The 14,823-nt window shown below is 35.7% G+C and overlaps 1 protein-coding gene across 1 annotated transcript in view; it reads right to left on the reverse strand.

The window, feature by feature from the left end:
* Positions 1-391: 391 nt before the first annotated feature.
* AEBP2 (AE binding protein 2) overlaps positions 392-14,823 on the reverse strand; it is a 76,117-nt gene continuing 61,685 nt past the window's right edge. Inside the window, exons 7-9 of the mRNA XM_019544471.1 lie at positions 8,197-8,264; positions 4,217-4,330; positions 392-2,563 (exon numbers count right to left, since the gene is read on the reverse strand). Coding sequence (XP_019400016.1) covers positions 2,533-2,563; positions 4,217-4,330; positions 8,197-8,264 — 213 coding nt within the window. The 3' untranslated portion in view covers positions 392-2,532. The remainder of the gene's footprint in view (positions 2,564-4,216; positions 4,331-8,196; positions 8,265-14,823) is intronic.

The following is a 14,823-nucleotide window of genomic DNA, read 5'->3' on the forward strand; positions in this document are numbered from 1 at the left end:
CATGAAAATAAGCTGGAATGAAAAGCAAAATATAATTAGCATTACATTTAGCCTCCTGGCCTACCTTGAAAAAGCAACCGGTCTTCCCAGACACAACCAACTAAACTTACCCAAATAGAAGCTTTAAAGGGCCACTTTTGTTTGGCTAGCATACATACACTGACAGGATCCCGACAGGTGAATACAAAATATCATCAAAGAATTAAATATATGAAGTGTTTATGTTTATATGTGTTTATATTTATTATACATGTTGAAAAACTTCCTTCTAGCTAAGGCAAAAAAAGGGAAGCACTTACCTTTTGGCTACCAGCACAAATTCAGATGCAAGTATCCAATAATTCCTGAGGTGCAAAACACTGTGCATTCAATAATTTACAAATAAACTAAATGGATTTATAACTTTTATCTTCAGCTCTGGATTGAAGAGCATTATTGAATGGTTACAATTCTGAAGCTAGTATGTGGTTGTTTGCTTTGTTTTATTAGAAAAAATACTCAGGTGAGGTCTACAATCATCTGTCAATTATAAATGACTTACAAGAAACTCATGAAGCAATAAAATTAAAAAAATACAAATACAAACTATATCTGAAACACTTCTATTTGGCAATTTTATAACAAATTCAAAAAAGAACCAAAGAGACTGTAGATTATTTATAGGTACAGAAAAAGCAGTAGATGAAGTGCTCAAGCAAAAAACAAAACAAAAAAAAAAACACAAAAAACCCCAAAACAAAAAACTGCATTTTTTTCAAAAATAAAGTCACATTGCTACAGATTGTATGAATAATACCCTTATTTATTAAACAACCATTCCAGAACATCTTATATTAGCAGTGCTTTCAATCTGCACTTCATTTTGTTTGATAAGATTTTTTTTCATGTAGTACAAGTAACATTTTTAACCCATTGGAGCTAAGCGAGTCTCTCATGTCAGTACCAATGCATAATGCATTTATATTATATTAGAATATGCTCACTCTGGCAGCCAAAAGGTTATTTCTAAGCTTTATTCTATTTAATAAAAATTTAGTGTAAAAACTGCTGGTTTTTAGATTCACTGTAGTAACGTGAAAACTCCTCCCCAACAAGGAGGGCTAATTCTGCAGTTTGACTGCATATATCCACACATATTTCATATTTGTTCCTTCCAACAGCAAGGAAATGACTGATTTTATGTTCAATATCAGAAAGGAGTGCCAAAAATTCATTATGGGTATTGTTCATCCCTCAAAGATTTCTGGGAAGGATGTTCAATGTACTTTTGCTCTTATAACAGATATTAACAGTAGTATATATATTCCCTTAGGTATGCAAAAGACTTTTTTATTGTTAAGGAAGGTGCTTTTTTAAACAATTCTTCTGGCAGCACTAGTGAATTACAATATCCTTCAATATTATTTCTACCATAATATATACATTTTAACTTTCATGCCCCTAGAAAACATCTACAGTACATTTCATAATATAAAAATATATTACAAATCTGCTGAATTATTTACAAGCAACATCCTATTATCTATATGCAACATTTTTGTCTCCATATAAGACTAACAGATTAGACACATTTCTATTTGTCAGTTAAAAAATCCATGACTTCTTGCTTATTAAGCAAGAAAATGATTTAATTTTCCTTTTCATAGCCAACTTTGGTGCATAAAGAATTAAATTTCTAGATGTTTTTAAAAAATACTATTTTCTTTACATCCAGAAAAAGTTAGGCCAAATAAAAAAAAAAAAGTACACTTTACATGTGAATGGGAGTCTCAAAGGTCAAAAAAATTAAAATAAGACACCAATATCATTACCTGCTTAACTAAAGGTTTTTCAAAAACCATTTATAAAAGTAGATCTCATTAACATACTATGCTAGTTCTGATAAAAGGGTCAGACATACTGCAACACTCTATCAACACCTTTCAGCCTTAGTATATGTATTTATACTTGATTGGGAAAAACAGGCATACCGTTAACATGGGTTCATAGTTTATAATTTAACACCTCTTGTTATGGATTTGTGAAGAAACATGAGGTTACAAATGATAACTGATTACTTTCCACCGTATTTAGAAGTAATACAATAATCCCTTGGTAGTTTGTACACTGCCCAGGGTATGTTAGCTTCAGTTATTGTTGACAAGATTCCTAACAGCTCATTAATAGTTCTCCTAGAAAGTGTGAGGGTAAGTTATGATGATCGCTTTCTCTTTTCAGATAAACTACTGTATTCACTAAAGAAAAAAAAGCAGCTTAAAGAAGCAAGCATGCAAAGCCTTTTAGCTGTTCCACTAAGTTGCCAGAAGAGTGTTTGCTCAGTCTCCCACTGTACCATTCCATGAAAATGTGGATATACAGTAATATATTAATATATTCCACAGAAGCATCAACTGCATTCACAGAATGTTTACACTAAGCATAAATATTATCTAAGAATTTAAAAGAAAAAGGATGGGGGTGACTAATGTGCAACTTTATTTCTAAATCCATTGTCAGTGACTAAGACTGCAGGTGTCCCCGCTTGCTTGATTTTTACCTCTTCAACCTCTTCTGTGGCATTGTTCTGCAAAAGAAAAAACATTTTATGTTTCAAGGTCTTCTCATTAGCTGACAACGTATTTTTATATGGAGTACACTGAAATCATGATAATTATTAAATCTGATTAATACTGAAATGCCATTTTAGATAATCCCAAATTAGTGCATATTTCAGACAAGAAGCCATTATTTCACTTTTCTAGTGTGTTCAGGATTTTACTAAAATATTAATGGCTGTGACTAGTGTCCTTGAATAATTATTTCCCCGATATTTCTTTGATCTCGTAATATTGTGCCTCACCCCCAAAGTTCTTAGAATCACACACTGATAAAACTCTAGGACTACACATTACATACTTGGGAATATTTTTAATAGTTTCTTTTAATCCAAGGACTATCCATTTTTTTCTTTAAAAGTTTAACATTCATTTTCTTAAGGTTTCCTAAGACATTGGCAGAGAATAAATTAATCTATGTCTGATCTAATAATCTAAACAATATGAGTTAAATTCAGTGAGGGCAATGGAAGTACAGGTAACTAATACCTAAAGTAGGCAATAACATTCTGTGTTAAAAGTCCTTTTTTTTTAAGAACAATATACAATCCAATTTTGCTCATATTTTTATGAATTACTGATTTCATCAGTAATTCATATTCAAGTAAGTATTTTAAATACTTACATTTAAAGAGACAGCACATATAAGCAAGGAGAACTCTCTTTGTATTTAAACCAAGTTTTCATTAATTTGATTAGTGAAGTACACTGACTACTATTAAAGGTAAACTGAAAGGCTTATTACACATCCAGACCTCAGCTAAGTGTTCCATGTACTGCTTTAGACATTAGTGATATGATCAACTATTAGAGAGGAAATACAAGAACACTGAACTATGGTCATGGCAGGTAAATGGAGAAAGACTGGGTTAAAGTATTTGTTAAAGTATTTCTGTAATTCAGTCCATATAGATACACAGTCATCTAATAATTTGGAATCCTCAACAATCTGAAGAGGAAATTAAAAGCATTTCAGATTACCTTTAAAAAGATTATATTGATACAATTGTGGGTATTGACAGGATTAAGTGGAATACACTAATATAGAGAGGGGAGGGGAAAAAAAAAATCAGGAAAAATTAGAGATGTGATGGATTAGAGGCCAATCTGAAGACCTAAATACACAATTATGAATGTGGCTTAAAGATATGTGGCATGTACTGTCCCCTTCTTCTCTAATGAATCTTCCATTAAAAAAAGAATAGTACTTGTACGCAAGTACAGATTTCAAAGTAATACTGCATGTATTACAGCTGAATATAATATATGTAAAGATAAATTTGGACTTTAAAAAAATTGGTATACAAACCAGTATGTGATCTTAACAGAAGTGATCTTTCAGGATTCCACTGTATGTACCTCCTTTACTAGAATTTCTGTACACCAAGCACAAAAAAGTAAAATACACTTGGTAAATACACACATTCCCCGTTTCTCAGTAACTAGAGATCAGTTCAAGAAGTAATTCTGAAATTATTTAAAACCTCAGAACTTAACCTCTGGACGCTGACAGAGTCGAAGAGCCCTGTACTGATGCATCAGCAATTAGCAATCCTGACTTTTGACGTCAAAAAGTTAAGTGAGGTTTAAGATTGTTTTAAATAAAGTGATTCAAAATTTACCTGTATATGTTTGGGTCCAGAAGCAAGGCAGTATCTTTTGGTAGTTTTGATAAATGAACTACTTTAGTTTTTAATTGATGTCGTTCACTTTCATTTACCCACACATCAGGCAGACTATGAATAAATAAATAAAATAAAAATATTCAAAAAAGATAAACCCTTTTTCTCACCATAAAATTATGAGGTAAATGAATATACATGAAGCATTTTAATTCAATCTTCATATTTTACTTTTCAAAAAGCATCCTCGTCGGAAGAATGGACAGATTTTTCTATTAAAATTCAAAGCCTCTTAAATTTTTCAGTGCAAAAGAGTTGCTAGGAAAAGTTGGTGTAGAAGTTTCTTAGCTATAATGGACCTGGAATACTACCAATTTTGGTACTGTTACACAAGAAAAGGTGGACAGTGAAAAAAGACAGTGACATCAAAGAAAATATATTTTATTGGACTTCTGGCATCAAAATAAATATATTAAAAATAGAATGTTTGATGTTTGCAAGGATTAGGTAAGAGTAAGGTAAATGCCCTGAGGGTCATGCTGAGCTAATGAATTTATGAATTGTCTGTTTAATTATCATGAAACTAAAGCTTGATGCATTTGTACAAATTTGTGACTTCTGAACCAGAAATCCTGAAGTTACAAATATTCCTTTTTTTGGAAAAGAAGAGATATCCTACAAGTAAAATTTTCATTTTCTGACAGTTCTTGTATTGAAACACAGTAAAACCTGGTTATTATACACTCAGTAATGTAAGCCCCGTGGGGCTGAGAGGTGGTAACAACTGACAGAACACACTGGTCCAGTCCTTAAAACTCTGCAGTACTAGTCCACTGAAAACTGGCTCTCAATATTCTGCTGCATTTGGTCATAAATAAGGTGGACCGTATATCCCAGGGTGGCACCTTATCCAGTCTGCCTGCCTTGCACCTGCCCAGCAGCAGCAGCGCCTAGCACACCACGCTGCTGTCCCCCCACCGGACTCCATTCTGGGACTTCTGACCAATTGGCAGGGACCAGACTATGGAAGCCAGGACTGTCCCATTTTGCCCAGGATGTATGGTCACCCCAGCCATAAACTGGATTCTCAAAGTTCTGGTACAGCTATGTGGTAGGAGGACTGGTAGGTAGGTAAAAAAAGTAACTGACTACAGCAGGATAATAATAGCTTTTATAAAAAGCTGCTATTTTAACAACTCTCCTTTCCCACAGCAACTGCTGACCTGGATTGTCTCAAGAGTTTTTAGTGTTTGCTGTGTGGGAAGGAGAGAAAAGAAAAATTAAAATTACTGGTAAATCTAAAAGCCAAAACCTTTTAGTAACACAAAACATTTTATTGAATTTGAGATATCAATCATTCACATGAAAGATCTCTAGTATAACATCTAATGTACAATTAATTTGGCATTGGTTTCCTCCTAACAAATCATGTCAAAAGTGAAATAACTAGTAGCTCCTATCTGAAGGGTAACAAACTGTCCAGAATTACATAAGTTTTACCACAAACGCATGTTCTATAGTCTCTCAAATTTCAATGTATTACATTTTAGTGTCCCTGGATGACAGACATTATCACCTCTGAACCCCAAATCCACTCCTCTAATTAGTTGTACACAGAGTACATCCTGAGTCATCAACTCAGAAATTAGGTTATGTAGTCAGAATTTTAAAGTAATAAAACTAACCCCATGTAGCAAATTAAACTAAATTAATGTACTCCAAGTGATTGCTTCTGTGCCTTAAAAATAAGAGTGTATCTACTAAAATAGTAGGTGAATGCAACATATTTCCCTCTAAGCTGAATAGCTCTCAAGTTCTTTGTACTGATATCAAATCAAGGGTTGCCCAACTTAATCTGAGATACTTTTCACTGAAAGATAAATTTGAAAGTGTTGGTGATTATCATAAAAATACTGGAATTCAATTTGATTTTCTAAAAGAAACACAGTTACACTACAATTTAAGTCTCGTTTCTTTTAATGTTAATACACTAAAAACCTTCAGTTAAATAACCAGTTAAATAACCATTTGCCTGCAATAGGAATAACTACATAAAATGGTAACATTGTAGAATAAATCTGTTACAGTACCATAAATTCAAATTATTTTTATTAGAGGATATTATCAAGTGATAGCGTATTTTCTACAAGTGACAAAAATCATACCTTTCACTGGCATCTACAATATTCTACTTCACTCTTTCCCCTCCTGATTAAAATTTACACAGATGTGGAATTGAGTCCCAATGTCAAGGACACCAGGAAAGACAACTTACCGGCCATCCTTGTCTTCTGAAGGTACCAATTATAGTAGATCCACACTGCTGGGTTCATGATTTGCACAAGACTATTTTTGGATTCTAACTATTTGAATAGTTAAATTAGTCCATCAGAACATGGTGCTTCCCTACCTGCTAATGAAGTTTTAAAACACTTAAGTTTGTATACCGTCCTCATTGCCAGCGCCAAAATCAGCCTCTAATTCAAATCTGCTTGGTTACAAAGTATCACTTGTACCTAAAAAGTTTCCCTCTTCCAGAAAAGGTCACTGAGTGCACATTTAATTATAATTCTTATTTTCTTAAATAGCAAAATTCATTAATATCACATTTGAATGTGAATATCCATGCCTAATTTCAAATTTATGTACCAATTTCTATCAAATTAGGGTTGCTTTTAAAAAACAAGTTATTTGCTTCAAAAACTTGTGGGGAAAACCCCATGGATTGCACAATATTGGCTAAACTACACTCCTAATGGCTCTCCTAATAATGTTAGAACAAGGAGTATTCCACTTTTCCATATACAGTAAAAGCTGTGTTATCAAGCATCCCCCGGGAATGGGGGATGCTGGATAACAAAGTATGCCGGTTAACCAAGCGGCCCGAACAGGCGTCTTTGCCTGTTTGGGACACCACTTCTCCCGCTACATCGCTGGCCCTCCCCACAACATCACTAACTCTCCTGTGGGCCCAGGAGGCGGGCCCTGCACAGCCTGTTATGCCCCTGGACTGTGGGGGCTCGGCAGCACAGGCTGCTTTGCCCTGGGCCGTGGTGGCTCAGAGACACTGGAAGTGCCACAGTGTGCACTTCTGGTTTCACTTTGCCTTACAAGGCGGCATGCTGGTTAAACAGAGCGTGCTGGCTTGTAAGGTGCCGGATAACGGAACTTTTACTGCAATTAGGATTATAAAATTTTTACACAAAAACTTTTCTTTTTTGAAAATAAGTGAAATAAGTTCTAACATACATTCAATAGAACAGTTTGGAAAACTGAAGGAAGGATGTACAAGATTACTGGTATTTACAACTTTCAGTATCTTCTGTCCTGACTCAAGCTTATGGCAACTCATTTTTCACAACTCAGCTACAGCTGTAGTCATTTGAAATTTGACAGAATATTCCAAATGCAAAGAAAAATGCAATCAAATATGCTGGGGGTGGGTGGGATCAAAGCTTAAGAGCAGCATGGGTTTTTTTGGGGGAAAAAAAGCAGTCTTGTGGGTTTGCAACTGAAAGTACCAAAAAAGGCATCTTTCCACAGTCATTTTACTGACAGACTGTAGCACCTATTTTGTGTTTCTTACAGTGTTGGTATACAAGCACTGATTATTACACTTCTGGGTGTCCACTTTAGATGATCTTCTTTAACATTCACAGCACTGGAAATATGCTGAATTAAATGACCCGCAGTGAAAGAACAAAAGCGGTTTTGAAAATCCAACGTTTCAAGAAATGTGTATAGCAAAACCTTTTATGTTTACAAGCTCTGCCTTTTATCCTTTACTGTGTCAGAAAGCAACAAAAGTGCATGCTTCTGAGTTGCATAAAGGTTAAGATATTTACACAAGGCATTTATTGTAAAGTGTTCAGAAAGAATGCTGTATACATATTCATGACAAACAACATATTTTCTGCAATCTCTTTCTTCAGTCCAGCCCTCAAATGTGGCATCAGATCAATGGCAACCAATATACTCACATGTCCTCTGGTGTCCAGTGAAGCAAAAGTTTTATTTTTCCAGAATCTTCTTTCCTCTTAGCTATTACCTGATATTAATAGTTAAAACAGTAAATATTATTAAAAATTTAGCACGTAGAATTTATGGTCATATTTATGTCTTACTAGGCTTCATTCCCAAATAATTCACTGGGGAAGTGTAACTGCTTTACTACCTGAAGCATGTACGAGATCCACAAACAGGTACTGAAGTAGTGTATGAGCTTACAACAGTACTGTTTTTTAATGAAGTGGTACTACTTAGTTAAGTCTTCCTTAATATTTTATCACTGAAATATTAAATAAAAACTGAATAATAATATATTCAGATACATCCCAAATAACTTTCAACCTTTCTAAAATTAAACACTTAAAAACCTTTAACTTTAATAATTTATAAATCTAGAAATAAACTCTTAAAATTTTTTTTAAAAATTAGTAAGTAAAAAAACTGATGTAATTCACAAGCATGCGCATGATACTTTACTAAATATTGGAGGACAAAGGATTTGATACAGCTTATCTAAAACTGTTTATACATTTTACGTTAGACAGTTACTGGTGAATAATTAGAAAACAATGGGAAAGGAGTCACAACACAGGACCTGACTGTTCCCCTCCTCTGCTCCCCCGGACCAGCCTAGAGAGGGGAAGGAAACTGCTGTTTCCTGCTTCTTCCCCTAAAATGGGCACTGGTCATCCTTGGTAAGGGGCTGCTTCCAACTGTAGGTGTTCAGCACCTGAGAGTCCAGTGCTGGTTTGGGTTTTACTAATCTTAATTACAGAGGTAGAAGAGTCTCTGTCCAAGGATTGTGAAAGGTGAATTACTTATTCACATAGCTGGCTTAACACCCATGCAGAAGCACTAGCAGCTACCAAGAGAAATCACCAGGTTAGAAAGAGACTGATGTAACTATTAAGGATGGCAGTGATCATTAATTAATATCAAATGCCAAATACATCACCCCCTTTCTGAGAAATATAGGAGGAAGTTGGTAAAATATTCACTGGGAAGACAGCCCTTCAGATGGTAATACTAAGAGACTTAGGGCAATGGGGGATGGGGGGGAAGAACGGGACAGAAAAAAAGACTCTGCGAGCATCTACATGCACACTGTATTTTGGAGCTGACTAATTAGGTCTGTAGTCAGGTGTCACAGTCTATATGTATGCCAGTATTAGGGTGCAGTAAATCAATGAAGTCTGCTGTAGGACAGCACTGTCCTTGAGTAATTATGTGTGCTCAAATGCTGCTGGCTGCCAGCTAGCCTTGCACTGTAGCACCCTCATGCCCCAGCCAGCCCCTCTGGCACCCAAGCTGCCACCCAGAACCTGGGGCTGACCCCCAAGACTCCCTGCCAGTCCAGAGCTCCTCTGCCCCGGGGTCAATGAGTCACAGTCTTGGGCACACATATAAACACTGTGCCTGGGAGCAGCTGACTCCAGTGTGAACTGCGCTAGAGTTTATCACATCACCCAAATTGAATGTGTAGATGTACCCATTGTGAGGAAAACTGTCCGATAAAGTGATTCTCAACCAGGTTGCTGTGGAACCTTGTGAAAACACCTGCATATGATTCACAAGAAACTGAGAGATTTCAAATAGGAATCCATAGTGTCAAAAACGGTCTGACCTTTTGTGGTCCGAGTTCTTTGCAACAGAAGAATTATTATATTTTCCTGTCCTCAAAAAGAGTGAAAATTACTAGCTGGCATTGTCAAAGTGTGCCAAGTTTAACAAGAGGTGCCTTGAGTCTAAAAAGTTCGAGAACTGGTGATCTAATACAATGCTGGGTAATTGCATCAAGGTTTTGAGGCAATAGTTCCTTCTCCCTCAGTTGTAAAATATGGGATTTAAGTTCACCGCATCTGAACTCTGCTGAAGAACGGCAGATCACCAGGGCTAACTGACTCAGCAGTTATGTTAGTTACAAGTCTCAAATGCCAGCGGAAGGTTGCTGTAGTAAAGCTCATTATTACCTCTGCTTTCCTCATAAGTACACACATAACAAGCACCACTATTACTGAATATATGTCAAAGGTAAGCTCCGTTTTGTTGTAAGGGAATGTATCTAATAACCATTTAATTCAGTTTCTGGCTCCCTTGTATTATCTGTGCTGGAAGGAACAACTGAAGAATTTGGCCACTGTTTAAACTTTATGCAACGTTTTACAGAATCCCAAAGAGCCAAGATGAGAAACAAAAACTTGCACTGTCCAGTGAATGTGACCTGTGCAGAAAGACTGTTTAATATTAATATTTTAGTCCAGAAAATGACAGTGCTTCAGGAATTTAGTATTACTTTAAATATTTTTATTAAGACTATTGGCTAGAAATCACTTTATCAAAACAGAATGAATGTGATACCCCCTTGTGACTTAGTTCTTGCATAAATTAGAATCCAAGCTTTAATGTGCTGTAAATTTAAACAGCAATTGTAGCCTTGAACCTCAATACTTGAAACTGGGTTGGTTTTCTTAGATTAAGTGTCCTACCATATTTTTAAATCTGTGACATTAAAGTCAGTTTGCATTACTATATTTAAATAGTATATTCACTTTTTGTATTTTGCTATTATGTTTCATAGTAATTTAGAGAGGAACCCCAGTAGAACATATTTTTGAACAGAGAATTCCACCAACAAAACACTTACCAGATGGAATAATTTAAAACAGTCATACAAGGCAAGTTAACTCAATCTACACTGGGAAAATAGAAACATAACATGGTATGTCTGAGAAGTCAAACTCAGACCTAAGGACGAAAGGAAAGCAGCAAACACCAGAGTCAAAGACACTATAGAGAAAGGTCTATTCCCAACTCTCCCATCCTTAGATAAACATAGCTAACATTGTCAACTTGAGATACCCAACAGATTTCAAACTGCTGTGTGAAGACTGAAGAGAAACCACTTCCAAGATTCATTACATTAGAGCCTCAGGGTGTGGGCTTTTGTAATATGGAGTGGAGAGGAATTCAAAGAAGTATGGAGTGATGCTACACAGTGAAGCAGATACAAGGGACATATCTTGAAGAACTTATATTACTGGACACCTAAGTTGCATTTCTTTGCTTGAGCACAAATAATTTATATTGTAAAACATTTCCCCATGTTGGGGAAGTACAGGTTCTACTGTCTCAACTGGAGAAAAGACACAAAATCCTGTGTAAGAAACCTCTCATGAGATGTCCAAAAAATGGACAAGGAAGGTGAACTAGGGCTGGGTATTGTGGGAAACTAGATTGCATGTCCAGCAGAGATAATTTCTAATAGTTACTTGTACTACATTCCGTGATAGCAAGAAAGAATAAACATCCCTCATTTTAGATGAAAGTATATGAAGGGAAATAAGTGCATAGGGTGGGGGGCAGAGAGGGCCAACCAGGTTAAAAAAAAAAAATCACTGGTAGCATGGACCACTGTCATCTAGCAAAGAAAAGGCAGCAGCACGTTAAGTATTCATTTTACATCCTCCACCTATCTGCAGTAGTTCATAAGACAATTGGTGGTAAAAAGCAAGGAAATGGTCTTTTGCTTCTTGCGAGGGCATGCTTTCTGCCTGTTACTGGACTGTTTTGGTACATTTGTATCGTTCCTTGTTTGCTGGCACATAATGTGGTAACGATCTGAACCTAACAGCTGTTGCCCTTTTGAAACACTAGATGTACATGTGTTCATACCCCCTGGTATTATCCGCAAGTCAACGTAAGTTTCAATCTACCCTGTATCTACAGCTCCTCTCCTAGATTCAGTGGTTTTAGAGTACTTCCCCAACTCACCGACTAGTGGGAATGTATCACTTGCCATTTTCTTGGGGAATGTTCCCAGGTTTCACAGCATTCTAGATTTGGGGATTACCAGTCTCATTTGCTTTAAGGCATGAGCTCCTTTTCCCTTTACATGCAACAGACATGGGTCACATTGGGACCCTTCTATAAAATACACCTCTCAAGCAATTTCTATGTTTTGGTAGTGTTGGAACAATGTTCCTATGATAGTACAGGAATTATGGATGATAAGTTCTTGGGCAAGATTCAGCATGGTTGGAATGAGACACATTTTTCATGAGGTTTGAAGAAAGCAGCAGGCATAGTAGTAATGATTAAAAACAGCATGAAATTGGAAAAGAGAAATTCCCAGGGGTAGCAAACAAACAATTAATAGAAGAGAAAGACAACTGAATTAATGAAAGATCAAGATCTTTCAAAAGTGAGGACGGTCATTATCACCTGTAAGTGAAGAAAGTTTCAGGAATCAGGTACATTCAGGTACATTATTTTATGCCAAAGTGAATATTACTGTTCAGTTTTTGGTTCTTAAGAGTCCTTTAAGCTTATGAATTCACAAAATACATATAAAATGCAAAAAAAAAACCCCAAAACCAAATCTTCCTAAAGAGACCAAAGTATTTAAAAAAAATGTATCTGTTTTTAAAATGTAATGCCTTTTATTTGCTACCACTACCGTCTCCTATATTTACTGGACATGGACTACTCTGTATCCTAACAGGGAACTGAAGAATTAACTACTTGGTTTATGGTGACAGGTTCTCTATCCGCATCTATGTTAAGAATGTTTCTGTCAAAATTAATGTGACTCACTAGATCTTCTTGAATAATTCTTGCCCCCTAAAGTGCTAACCAAACCGACCAGTTCCCTTTCCCCCATAAAATAGCAATCTATAAGATCTACTGAAATTTCAAATTGGAAGTTTGCCTCAAACGATTTAACAATCTACTCTAACTGTTGCAATCGGTACAACACTGGTATTTAGTAATTCTGACTTTCCTGAAGACCAGGGTTAGAATGCACAGGCATGGGAGAACATTCAGAGCAGCTACTGTGATATTAGCAGAGTTAATGTGACCCATGCTTGCAAAACTACATACAGCTAAAAAAAGAGAAGCTGCATTGCTGTAATAGTACTGCTGTGAAGATCTTAAGAAAAAAAGATGCTCTATTTCTAAAACTGAATTTATTTCATTCATGTGATCATGAGAAGCTTTTTACTTGCACGAACAATTTCAGTATATGGTGCATATGCTACTTCTTTTAAACACCCTATTCCTGCCTGTAAGATACACACATTTACAAAAGAATCTAGGTAGAAAAGGAAAGTAAATGTATGTAGATCCATCTATGCCGTACAGTGCATCTGTAAGGTTTTAAAGTTCAGAATTAGGATAGGTTATTATTGGTAAATGGAATTCTACTGACCTCTTCTGGAGACGAGAAAAACCTCATCCTTAAAAAAAATTTTTTTTTAAAGTCTGGCAACAAATTTACTTCCTGTCTTTCACAGAGTTGTTTAACATTTTAAAACATTTGGAAAAGTTTGTAATATTTACAGGAAGTGGAACTAGCAGGGTTAGCAAAACAAAGATATAGAGCACTGAAATAAACCCAGGAAGGATAACTGTGTATGTTGTACTTGTATTTTGCCTCTAACAGATAAAAATTAAAAACACCTGCAAAGGCAGGAAAATTTATATCAACATTCAAAATCAGAAATCCAGAGAACTAGGTTATATAACAAATGACAGTATCCAAAGTTGCTGCTGCTATAAGCTGAAACTGAAATCTGTGAAAACACACAAATCTTTCTTTGGAAGGATCACCTTCCAATATTCTAAGAAGGTGGCAAGTCTATCAAATTTCAAAGCTAATCATAAATAGTAAAAAGCATCAGCTGAGACAGACAAACTATAAAAACTGTAGTTTAAACAGACCAGCATCTGCCACTGACACATAAATGGGATGTGTTTGGTACTTTCCTCTTGGCTTAATATAAAGGGGAAGCCAAATGCCAAGACAGAAAAATGACAATAAATAAATCAAGTCAGAGTATAGGCAAGAAAAGATCAAGAGGAAAAAAAAAAAAAAATCAGTTCCCATAACATTTACAAAAAAAGCAGCAGCAATTTCAGACAAATATGCCAGTCAATATAGTAGCTTGAGCGCTTTTATAACAGAAGTCAATTCTGATAGCGTTTTACCATACAGAATCACACAATAAATACTCTGTATGGATTTTTAAAATGGCATTTAAAGAAAAACAAAACGTATTATGTGCCACACAAATGTTTTAATACACGAACAGCACAAGAACTTTACAAATTTTCCTGGTTAAAAAAGGATGGCTTTAAAAGTGTGTAGAAGATTCTTTAAGAACTGAGAAAACACATTTTTGCCACTGTTTCCAGATTCATAACTAGGATATAATTTTAGGGCCCAAACCTCATCCTGCTTTTACTCCTCTTTCAAGATTTTCTAGTTGCCGGAGTTGGGCTTCCACATCTGCTACGGATTTGGGCAAAAGTTTGGGAGAGGCGGTGGGGTAGGTATAAATAAAGCATTTTTCCCTCCAGAAGAACTGATCAATTATGATGATTTTCCATTTTTCTCTGAGCAGCCTGAAAGGCTTGGTTAATTAAAAACTTGAGAATTACAGATAATTAAAATAAGAGTAATCACTATAAAAAGAGAAACTCTGGGTGTCTCCTTGAAGCTGAGACTGGGTAGGAAGAGAGGTTACCAACTCTAGCACAGGCCACAACAGTTAGTAGGCCTAGATATCCTGGCTTCTAGGAAAGAAAGGCATCTTACA

Source organism: Crocodylus porosus, unplaced genomic scaffold, assembly GCF_001723895.1.
Source record: "Crocodylus porosus isolate Cpor-Errol unplaced genomic scaffold, CroPor_comp1, whole genome shotgun sequence".
In the NCBI taxonomy this organism is placed as follows: Eukaryota; Metazoa; Chordata; order Crocodylia; family Crocodylidae; genus Crocodylus; species Crocodylus porosus.